The sequence below is a fragment of the Dendrobates tinctorius genome, unplaced genomic scaffold (genome assembly GCF_039654945.1).
Source record: "Dendrobates tinctorius isolate UK_male_01 unplaced genomic scaffold, ASM3965494v1 ptg000022l, whole genome shotgun sequence".
Classification (NCBI taxonomy): Eukaryota; Metazoa; Chordata; class Amphibia; order Anura; family Dendrobatidae; genus Dendrobates; species Dendrobates tinctorius.
Genome location: NW_027361690.1, coordinates 84,548,102 through 84,560,378, shown reverse-complemented (window position 1 = coordinate 84,560,378; position 12,277 = coordinate 84,548,102). Strand labels below are relative to the sequence as shown.

The 12,277-nt window shown below is 40.6% G+C and overlaps 1 protein-coding gene across 4 annotated transcripts in view; it reads left to right on the top strand.

Annotated features, from left to right (window-relative positions):
* Positions 1–12,277, top strand: part of PCSK6 (proprotein convertase subtilisin/kexin type 6) — a 346,824-nt gene that overhangs the window by 268,440 nt on the left and 66,107 nt on the right. For 3 of the 4 annotated variants that reach the window (XR_012230962.1, XM_073568833.1, XM_073568832.1), the window contains exons 9-11: positions 305–405; positions 7,849–7,952; positions 8,625–8,742. Coding sequence is in view for 3 of the 4 variants with exons in the window: in XM_073568833.1 (XP_073424934.1) it covers positions 305–405; positions 7,849–7,952; positions 8,625–8,742 (323 nt within the window). In the remaining variant the exon portion in view is untranslated. The remainder of the gene's footprint in view (positions 1–304; positions 406–7,848; positions 7,953–8,624; positions 8,743–12,277) is intronic. The other variant, XM_073568834.1, reaches the window with a different exon arrangement.

Below are 12,277 nucleotides of genomic sequence, written 5' to 3'. Positions count from 1 at the left end.
CTATGGAGCCGTGTTTTTGGTTCTCATACATTTTCATTGAAAAAAAAGCATCGCCCCACACTTCGAGCCGGCAGAGCTGAAGAACTGTCAGGTGGGCCAGAAGAGGACAAGAGTAAAATTGGAAACTGGGGAGGAACGTGCTTGGTAAATATTTTATTACACTTGCGTTGCAATACACACATGAGTAAGAAAGTTCAGGGATAAAGAAATTGAGAGATCTTCTTTAAAATAAGTGGTCAACCTGTTTACTTTATAATTAGCATCTTGCTTATTCCTGCTTGATTATCCAAACTTCTATTTCTAGGTCACAACAGATCTCAGACAGAAATGTACCGATGATCACACTGGGACTTCAGTCTCTGCTCCTATGGTGGCTGGTGTTATTGCTTTAGCATTGGAAGCAAAGTAAGTTGGTGGCATCTAGATACATGGTGTAAGCATCCTGTAAATTTGTCTACACATTTTCTTGTAGATAATGATGAATTTTTCTTACCACTTAGCCAGCTGAATCAGGTTTTTATTGTCCCCAACTATAGTTGTCACAAAGTTTTGCTTTTCTTTAAAAGTAGTTTGCCTGTCTACTATCAGCTGTTGCATTGTAACATCTTTACCTTGGTAGATTAATAAATTACAGCTTGTGTGTTTAAAAAGAATGCGTCTAAATGATGTTGACTTGAAGGCAGATTTGTCGAAGTTGATTTGGTGAGTTGGTCATCTTAGTTGTCCACGGGTGAGGTGGTTGATGCTCATGATCAAATCCGCACACAGATCACTGCTAAGATCCCACAACCTTTTGTCATGTTAATTCATGGCATTTTTGTCTAAAATAGTAACTGTGAGCAACAAGTCTTTCTAAAAATTGTAATTTCAAATTTGTAGTGTATTTCAAGCTTAACTAGAATATGGCCTAGTGTTTACATTAAAGGAATATTCCCATCTTCAAGATGTAGTGTGTTATAATAATATTACCAAATACCTCCAATTAGAAATATACAACCCCTGGCAAAAATTACCGTATTTTTCAGACTATAAGATGTACTTTTTTCCCCCAAAATTTTGGGGGAATGTGGGGGGGTGCATCTTATGTTGCAATATACTAATTCATGTGGCTGGTGGCGTGTGCGGCGGGGCTCTGTGGTGTGGTGGTGGCGGCGGGCTGTGCTCCGGTGCAGGGGCAGCTGCTATGTTCTCTGTGGGGCTGCTCCACCGGCATTTCCTCAATCCTCAAAGCCCGGAGGCCCCGCACATCTGTTGCTGCCATGTTGCGGTGGCCTCCGGGAACATGGACGCCGGGAAGATGGCCGCCGTTCCGGGGACGGCGCATGCTCAGGTTCAGATCTCATCCCGAGATCTCTGGAGATGAGATCTCGGACGAGATCACGTTGCCGAGATTTGAATCTCATCTCCCGAGATCTCGGGACGAGATCTGATCCTGAGCATGCGCCGTCCCTGGACCTGCGGCCATGTTCCCGGAGGCCACCGCAACATGGCAGCAACAAATATGCGAGGCCTCCGGGCTTTGATAAAATGCCGGCGGAGCCTCCGCCCCTGCATCGGAGCACAGTGCCCCTGCACAAAACCCCAGCACAGTGCCTCTGCACCGGAGCACAGCACCGCAGCACAGCGCCCCTGCACCACAGCGCCACAGCACAGCCTCCCTGCCCCAGCACAGAGCCACCACCGCACCAGCTTGGGATGGAATTTCCTGGAGGTCACACACCAGCCTGGAACACCGAACGACCCCTGTGACCACCACTCCTCCTCCTGTGCCGGATCCCTTCCCTGGTAAGCTGAATTCGGACTGTAAGACTGACCCCATTTGACACATTTATTATTTTTTTCCCTATTTTCCTTCTGAAAATTTGGGGTGCGTCTTATGGTCCGGTGCGTCTTATGGTCTGAAAAATACGGTATGTAATCAGCAGCCTTGGAGGATGTTCATTCAGTTGTTGAATTTTGTAGAAAAAAAAGCAGATCACAGACATGGCCCAAAACTAAAGTCTTTTCAAATGGCAACTTTCTGGCTTTAAGAACCACTAAAAGAAATCAAGAACAAAAAATGTGGTAGTCAGTAATGGTTACTTTTTTTTAAACCAAGCATAGGGGAAAAATTATGGAATCACTCAATTCTGAGGAAAAAAATTATGGAATCGCCCTGTAAATTTTCATTCCCAAAACTAACACCTGCATCAAATTAGATCTGCTCGTTAGTCTGCATCTAAAAAGGAGTGGACACACCTTGGAGAGCTGTTGCACCAAGTGGACTGACCTGAATCATGGCTCCAACATGAGAGATGTCAATTGAAACAAAGGAGGATTTTCAAACTCTTAAAAGAGGGTAAATCATCACACAATGTTACAAAAGATGTTGGTTGTTCAGTCCTGTGTCTAAAATCTGGATCAAATACAAACAACATGGGAAGGTTGTTAAAGGCAAACATACTGGTAGACCAAGGAAGACATCAAAGCTTCAAGACTGGAAACTTAAAGCAATATGTCTCCAAAACAGGAAATGCACAACAAAACTAATGAGGAACGAATGGGAGGAAACTGGAGTCAACGTCTGTGACCGAACTGTAAGTAACCGCCTAAAGGAAATGGGATTTACATACAGAAAAGCTAAAAGAAAGCCATCATTAACACCTAAACAGAAAAAAACAAGGTTACAATGGGCTAAGGAAAAGCAATCATGGACTGTGGATAACTGGATGAAAGTCATATTCAGTGATGAATCGCAAATCTGCATTGGGCAAGGTGATGATGTTGGAACTTTGGTTTGGTGCCGTTCCAATGAGATTTATAAAGATGACTGCCTGAAGAGAACATGCAAATTTCCACAGTCATTGATGATATGGGGCTGCATGTCAGGTAAAGGCACTGGGGAGATGGCTGTCATTACATCTACAATAAATCCACAAGTTTATGTTGATATTTTGGACACTTTTCTTATCCCATCAATTGAAAGGATGTTTGGGGATGATGAAATCATTTTTCAAGATGATAATGCATCCTGCCATAGAGCAAAAACTGTGAAAACATTCCTTGAAAAAAGACACATAAGGTACTTGTCATGGCCAGCAAATAGTCCGGATCTCAATCCAATGGAAAATCTTTGGTGGAAGTTGAAGAAAATGGTCCATGACAAGGCTCCAACCTGCAAAGCTGATCTGGCAACAGCAATCAGAGAAAGTTGGAGCCAAATTGATGAAGAGTACTGTTTGACACTCATTAAGTGCATGCCTCAGAGACTGCAAGCTGTTATAAAAGCCAGAGGTGGTGCAACAAAATACTAGTGATGTGTTGGAGTGTTTTTCTTGTTTTTTCATGATTCCATAATTTTTTTTACTCAAAATTGAGTTACTCTGTAATTTTTCCCCTATGCTTGGTTTAAAAAAGTAACCATTACTGACTACCACATTTTTTGTTCTTGATTTCTTTTAGCGTTTCTTAAAGCCTGAAAGTTGTCATTTGAAATGACTTGAGTTTTTTGCCATGTTTGTGATCTGCTTTTTTTCTACGAAATTAAACAACTGAATGAACATCCTCCAAGGCCGGTGATTACATAATTTTTGACAGGGGTTGTAGTATTGTTGATTTTTTTTTTTTTTTTTTATTCACTATTGCAGGACCTTGGGTATCCATGGTTATGACCACTAGCAACTAGCGGTCTCTTTATAAGTGGACGTAACCATTGATACCTAAGGTCCTGCAATGCCTGCACATGAGGAAAGAGACACAGCAAGTCAAAAAACTATATTTCATTTCTAATTGGAGGTATTTGCTATTCTTCTTCATCATCACCATCACCATTCATCATTCTATATTGGGATAGGATCTTGGGGATGAGAATACATCTAAGTTTTTGTGATACAGAAAAAAATTAATTTAAAACACTAATATACATTGTGTCCGTAAAGTCATGGTGCACTTTTGACCAGTCACAGGAAAGAAACAAAAGACGATAGAAATGTGAAATCTGCACCAAATAAAAGGAAAACCCTCCCAGTTTTCAGTTTTTCAGAATCCGTGACCAAAATGCTACGTGAATATCGGCGCGTTTATAACGAAGCACCACCACACAGAAATAACATTACTCGGTGGGATAAGCAGTTGAAGGAAACCAGCAGTTTGGAGAAACCCCATTCTTGTAGGCCATCAGTCAGTGAAGAGTCTGTAGAGGTTATACGGGATGGCTACCTATGGAGCCCTAAAAAATCTGTGCATGCGTGTTCTCGACAATTACACCTAAGCAACACTACAGTTCATAAGGTGTTAAAGAAACGTCTCTGTTTTCCGGGGTACAAATTGCGGCTGTTGCACTCTTTCAAACCGGCGTATAGACCCAAATAATACGCGTTTGCTACAGATATGCTTCGTGAGATTGACAATGATGCAAAATTTTTGCAGAAGATTGTGTTTAGCGATGAGGCGACCTTCCATATCTGTGGACATGTTCATCGCCATTACGTCCGAATATGGGCTGCTAAACATCCTCATGCCTACGTTGAGTACGAACGTAACACTCCTAAAGTGAAGAACGTGTGGTATTGCCTGATGCATAAGGTGATAGGCCCATTTTTTTCACGGAGCAGTCTGTGAAGGCAAACTCTTATCTTGACATGTTGGAATTGTATGCAGTGCCACAATTTCTAGAAGGTGTCATCTTTCAACAGGACGGCACTCTTCTACACTACACCACCATTGTTCGTGAGTTTCTGGATAGAACATTCCCCAAGCGGTGGATAGGCAAGGGTTCTGTCAAGCCATGGCCACCACGATCCCCGGATCTGATGCCCTTAGACTTTTACTTTTGGGGTTATGTGAAGCAACATGTGTAGATTGAACGTATCAACGACATTAATCACTGAAAACAGAGAATCACAGACGTTATTCACTCTGTTACACCAGACGTCCTTACCTGTGTGTGGCAAGAACTTCACTATCGTTTGGATGTGTGTGGGGCAACAAATGGAGCCCACATCGAACTGCACTGAATAGGTATGAAACTGGGAGAGTTTTTTTTTCTTTTATTTGGAGCAGATTTCACATTTCTATCATCTTTTGTTGCTTTCCAGTGACTGGTCGAAAGTGCACCATGACTTTATGGACACATTGTACACTAAGCACATTCTGATTAAAAAAAAAAAAAAAATCTAAATCTTGCCATTTTCAGACTGACCACTCGGCCTTTAAAGGAGTTGTCTGAAGGTCAACTGTTAGTCTAAATCCTTTTCTATTTAGTGCCATAATCAAAACTAATTTCTAATATACTTGAATTAAAAATTCTTTACCAATCCCTATCTAGACTATCTAACTGCTATCGTATTTTCCCCTACTTCCTGTGTGATTATGCGTCGTAAATTCCAGTGCATGCTGGGATACTCTGTATCCCCGGGAGAAGCTGCGGTCATTGTCACAACCTTTGCTCCTCCCTGAAATGAAGTAATCGGTGATGCTTGTTTCAGAGGCCGGACTAGTCCCCCCTGCATGCTGTCATGCGATCTGCACAATCATAGCAACCTTTGTGTTGCTGGCTCATATCAGTAGTAATGAACAGAGCAGCAGTTGTCAGGATACTCAGTGTTGATAGACCAGCGCGCCCCACAAGTGATGTCACTAGTCTCTAAATGCTGAGTATCCTGACAACAGGCATTGACAGTGCACACTGCTCTGTTGCCGGCTCATACGGTAACTACTGATCTGAGCCGGGAACTGAGCGTGCTGTGATTGTGCATATCATACAAATAAACGCATGCTGGGACTATCCCCGCCCCTGAAATGAGCATCACTGATGATGCTTCATTTCAGGGAGGGGGCAGAAGTTGCTGCAGTGCCCCCCGATGACTCTTCATTTGAGTATCCCAGGATGCACTGAGATACTCACTAAGGCTACTTTCACACTTGCTTTTTTTTGCAGCGCATTTTTCCCGCAAAAAAACGCATGGAAACAACACATACAAATGCTGCGTTTTTTTCAAGCATTTTTATGCGCATGCATGAAAAAAAGCAGCGTTTTTATGCGTTTCTATGCGGTTTTAGTGCGTTTTTACCGCGTTTGCGGTTTTTCCCAACATTAGTTGGCCTCACCAAAAAAATCAAGATAGGGTTAGGATTAACACTAACCCAAACCATGACTTTACTAACCCTGACCCTTAACCAAACCATACTAACCCTAACCCTTAACCAAACCATACTAACCCTAAACCAAACCATACTAACCCTAACCCTTAACCAAACCCTACTAACCCAAACCCTAACTAACCCTAACCCTTAACCAAACCATACTAACCCAAACCCTAACCTTAAACCCCCTTTACTAACCCTAACTCTAACCCAAACCCCTAATTTCCATGGTCTAACCAATGGTCAACAAAAAAACGCATACATGAGCATGCCAATGCGCACATATGCGCACCCATAGACTTACAATGGGTGTCTTGCTGTAAAAAAACGCATTGCGCGCATGCATTTTTTGAGTCAAGTCGGATGCCCAAAAAATGCAACAGGATGCATATTGTGCGCCCGAGCGCACACCACAAAAAAACGCATACAAACGCATGTGTATGCGCACATAAGCGCATCCCATGCAAAATATAGGGAAAAAAAGCGCATGCGTTTTTTAGCGCTAAAATACAGCGCAAAAAAGCGCAAGTGTGAAGCCAGCCTAAGAGCTTCATCAGCCAGGAAGTAGTAAAAAAAAATACAGTATAACAGAGTGTAGTTGGGGAACGGTAGGGAATTTTTTAATGGAGGTATATTAGAAAATAGTTTAGATTTCTGCACTATATAGATAGGGATTTAAATTAAAATTTATTTCACTTTCAGAGCACCCCTTTAATGTACAGTACATATGGATTTTCTGATTAGTTAAGAGTCATAACAATAATGAATAAACTCTGACTTTCTTATTGACCCATCTAATGTGTGTGCAAAGGTCATTGTGAAGGGAGGTAGGACGGGGAAACTCACTGTAGCCTATTATGATTAATGAATCTTGTATTATCAGCTGTGAATAGAGATGTAACCAGTCAGTGAAATCCTCTCTCATTTAAAATGGAGAAAAAAAATAAATAAATGTAGCGTGAAAACCTGATTTAAACAATAGATCATTTTGTGATGACACAATCCCATTAATCATGTTGGTAAAACATGATGACTTATTTCAAAAGTGATCATCTGCCATTAATGCATTTTATTGGTCGCTTTTGGCGTTAAACTTTAATAAATAGTTGACCACTAATTGCAGCTATTGGTGTAGGGTTTTAAATGAGATTTCAAAAGCTGGCAATGCCTTTATATTCTACTATTTAGAAATTCTATTATCAGAGGAGGGGAATTTTATGTTTAGAACAATCATCTCTTTTAGCCATATTGGAGTGCGGCTACAAAGAGGGTGTCTCACTCTGGGGGACCTGACAAGTTAATGTATTACACAGACCCCCTCATTTATCTCAATAGAAAGTGTAATGCCTAATTTCTCCTGTGGTGGCACTGCAGAAAAAATAAATATTTAGTGCCAGGTTCTGACAGGTTACAATTGATTGCAATGACTTCTGGCAATGGAAAACCACGTAACTAGCTTTTGTTTAAGTGTCCCTTCGCCAAAATAGAGATTGGCCAAAGTGGATAACCTTTTGTACTTTGCACACTTTGAGTTGAAGGACTGAGTATGGGACATGGTCTTGGCTTTGGCATATCATGGTAGGACAGACCTGCAAGGACTGCCATGTTTGGACCTTGCTAGCAAAACATGGCTGAACGTTGCTTTCTTTCAATCTTTGGGTTTTAGTTCATTCTAAGAACCTCCAGGTTCGCAAATTTTATTGTTCCTTTTTTTCTGTAATGCAGCCCAGCACTCAACTGGCGAGACGTCCAACATATACTGGTGAAGACTTCCCGATCCGTCCATCTCAGAGCCCCAGACTGGAAAACAAATGGAGCTGGACGTAGAGGTCAGAAACAAAATACAGGAACTGCAGTCGTCATATGCTATCTCTATTCTTCCCTTCTCCATACATAGACCCCCTTGGCTTTGGGCATCTTGTTTCAGCATGATTATCATTGATATCATTTGTAAGATCGAATTGGTTAAAATGTGATCAAGATTTTTCAATGATCAAGATTTTTCAATGAGCATATTTAACATAAGTCAACTATTCATTCGTGTCCATGTTACACAAGATTCAGCTGATAAAACATCATTGCTTCCAAAGTGCTCCATGTGTGGCCTCTGAGCAGGTCGGAGCGGGCGCAGTCTGCTTTAGTTACTAAAAACCGAGAACACTGCACATTCCTTGGCCTGCTACAGGTGTCTGGGATATTGGATACCAGTTATGTTTTTAGAGAGCAATCTCCCACAGATGTTGTAAGTGTGGCCATACAATGCCATATATTATATATGCAGAATATAATATTGTGTTGAAGGTAGACCACATGTGCCAATCTGTAATTCATTCCAGCTTTGTGCCCAAAAAACGAATCGGTCTCTGCCCTTATCGACTTGTTAAAAACGGAGACTCCCTAAACCTCTTCTGTTTTCAATGTTTTATCCAACTTTCTATTTTTATGGTTTAATGTGTTTTGAAATCAAAGAAAGGAAATTGTCAGACTTTTATTTTTTTCAGTCAGCCATCTCTATGGATTTGGATTGGTGGATGCCGATGCGATGGTGGTTGAGTCGAAGAAGTGGAAAACTGTGCCACCTCAACACGTGTGTGTAGGAGCATCCGACAGACGACCAAGGTGAAAGCTTAGAATTGTCAATATGTAGTTATAATAGTTTATTTCAAACGTAAAGGACCTGAAAGCTTGGACTTGATCTGAAAAATTGATCACAGTGACTCAGGCTTTATTATTTAGTGCATCTTTTAGAGAATTTTGGCAAACAATTCATAGCAACAACATTTTTTGCTCATCATATTCCATTCCACTGGAGCCATGGTTTCTAGTGCAGCAGAAAACATTTTAAACACATAAGGGCTCATTCACATGTCTGTCTTTATCATATGTGTTATTTAAAGAGATTGTCCACTACTCAGGCAACCCTCTTCTCAACTTTGTGCTTCCCGCTTGTAAAATAATAACACTAAATATTCACCACCTGTGTCGTTCCAGCGATGTCACTACTGCCTCTCCCGGGGATTGCATGATGTTCTGTCACGCTTTCCCTGTGGCCTATCGTCGGTGCCTTCACTCTCCCTGCCATTAGATGAATGACATACATTGTAAGGAAGTGAGAGAGCAGCAGCTCTGACTTCCTCCAGATGTATGTGATTTGTCCATAGTCGAGGAGTGTGAAGCCAGCCAGGGAACGTGTGACCTAATATCATGCAATCCGCGGGAGAGCCAGTGGTGACATTGCTGGAATGGCACATGGTTTTGACAAGGGGTAATCTGAGTAGTGAACAACCCTTTTAAGGGGGCAAAAAAAGTCACAACATAGACACATTAATTTCAATTGGTACACTCGATATACAATACAGATTAATATTGTGGTACCGTGTTAGCCAGAAAAATAGATGTAAATACTTATGTCCCCCCCAAAAATTTGAGAAAAGTATTCAAGGTGTGATACCTTTATTGGCTAACCAGAGAAATTATATTTGAAAGCTTTCAGGGCTCAGAAGGCCCCTTCATCAGGCTGGATTACAAGTGAATTACTGAGAAGAGATGGCACCATTTAAATAGGAATTACAACAGGACATGAGGTGATACAGGCCAAGGAAATCAATTTAAGGTTTTTGTTACACATGCAAATGAGGTGGAAATGTTCTATTACAGATCTGAAGACCTTCTTGTGGAGGTGTGAACTGTGTCCATGTAATGAGTCATGAATCCAGGTGTCAAATTCAGTCCTATTAGAGATTGAAACATATTTATAAATTTAAACTCCCAAATTTTTCTTTCTGTCACTATTAAAATGACCTTTCAATATTAGGACTTTTAGATCTGCCAAGATCTGTCCAGGTCTAGAGAAGTGTATTCCTACAGGCGTGTCCAGCTCCTTTTTAATATGTCTATGCAGATTCATCCTTGTTTGTAGTTTTTGCTTAGTTTCCCCAATGTATGTCCCTGCATTGCACCTTGTACACTGTATCATGTACACTACATTGGAGGATGTACATGAAAAAGAGTCCATGATCTTATAGTCCTGATTTGTGTTTGGTATGGGGACTTTATCTGTTGGTGACATGTGGGTGCAGGTCTTGCATTTCTAACTGTTACAGGGGACTGTGCCTGTCTCTGATGGTGATGGGAGGGCACTTCTGACAAGGATATTCCTTAGGTTGGGAGGCTGTTTGTAGGAGAGCAGTGGCAGTTCTGGGAATATTGCTTTCAGTCTGTGGTCTCTGTGCAATATGGGCGCTGACCTCCAACCCATATTCCACAGAGACCACAGACTGAAAGCAATATTCCCAGAACTGCCACTGGTCTCCTACAAACAACCTCCCAACCTAAGGAATATCCTTGTCAGAAGTGCCCTCGCATCTCCATCAGAGACAGGCGCAGTCCCCTGTAACAGTAAAAAATGCAAGACCTGCACCCACATGTCACCAACAGATAAAGTCCCCATACCAAACACAAATCAGGACTATAAGATCATGGACTCTTTTTCATGTACATCCTCCAATGTAGTGTACATGATACAGTGTACAAGGTGCAATGCAGGGACATACATTGGGGAAACTAAGCAAAAACTACAAACAAGGATGAATCTGCATAGACATATTAAAAAGGAGCTGGACACGCCTGTAGGAATACACTTCTCTAGACCTGGACAGATCTTGGCAGATCTAAAAGTCCTAATATTGAAAGGTCATTTTAATAGTGACAGAGAAATTTATAAATTTAAACTCCCAAATTTTTCTATGTTTCAATCTCTAACAATAGGACTGAATTTGACACCTGGGTTCATGACTCATTACATGGACACAGTTCACACCTCCACAAGAAGGTCTTCAGATCTGTAATAGAACATTTCCACCTCATTTGCATGTGTAACAAAAACCTTAAATTGATTTCCTTGGCCTGTATCACCTCATGTCCTGTTGTAATTCCTATTTAAATGGTGCCATATCTTCTCAGTAATTCACTTGTAATCCAGCCTGATGAAGGGGCCTTCTGAGCCCTGAAAGCTTGCTTGCAAATATAATTTCTCTGGTTAGCCAATAAAGGTATCACACCTTGAATACTTTTGTCAATTTTTTTTTGGGGGGACATAAGTATTTACATCAGTTGGTACACTCATATGTCTAGTTGTTTTGCATACTATTGTTTTGAAAAAATAAAGGTGAAGACATATCCTAATTTGATCCAAGTGATTGTGTCCATGGAAAAAAACCTGGTAGCGCTCTGATGTGTATCTATGTGTCTTCAAAGTGCTGTTGTTTTTCACTGAGTAGTTCATAGGAGAAACTTAAAAAAAAAAAAAATCACTACAATAAAGTCAGACCACATATACCGTAAATTGTCAAAGCTGACCCGAAAACCAAAAATATATCCAGTACATTAAAAAAGTCAAGTTTTTGTTCAAAGAAAAAAAAATATCTGAATTCAGCCTAAACTTGAATGAAATGATTTGCAGAAAAGTTTTGCAAATTTTGTTAATTTTCCTTTATAATTTAGACTAGCTGAAGAGCCTGTTGCTGCCCGGGCATAGTAACTAACTACGGTTAGTTATAACAAATTAATAAATATATATCTATATTAATCTATCTGTGTATAGCCTTACCCACTCCACATAGCCACACTCACTGTAATCAGGGCTGTGGAGTCGGAGTCGTGGAGTCGGAGTCGGTGCTCATTTTGGTGGAGTCGGAGTTGGAGTCTGTATAAAATGGACCGACTCCGACTCCTAAAATATATAATAAATTGGGTACAGTAATTCAATGCAGGATGTGCTGAATATTTTTTCATAGGAGTTTGGGAAAGTTATGAAATGTCCTATAAATGGCTGTTATATTCCTGATCTAAGGCTACATTCACACACAGCGTTTTTCCTGTGTTTTTTGAGGATACGTTTTTCAGCTGCAAAAGCTGATCATCTTTTTAAAAAACCGCATCACCTGAAAGGTTTTTGAGCTCATAGATAATGTTTTCAATAGCAAAAGCAGATTAGAAATCTGCTCTATCTATCCATATCGTATCTGTACCAAAAAGAATGAAAACCAGGTAGTACACCAATATATATTCTGTTCTATCTAAATATCTTGATTATTGGATCATAGAAATGATTAAATGTCTGAGGTTCACATTGTACTACAATAAATTTTTCACT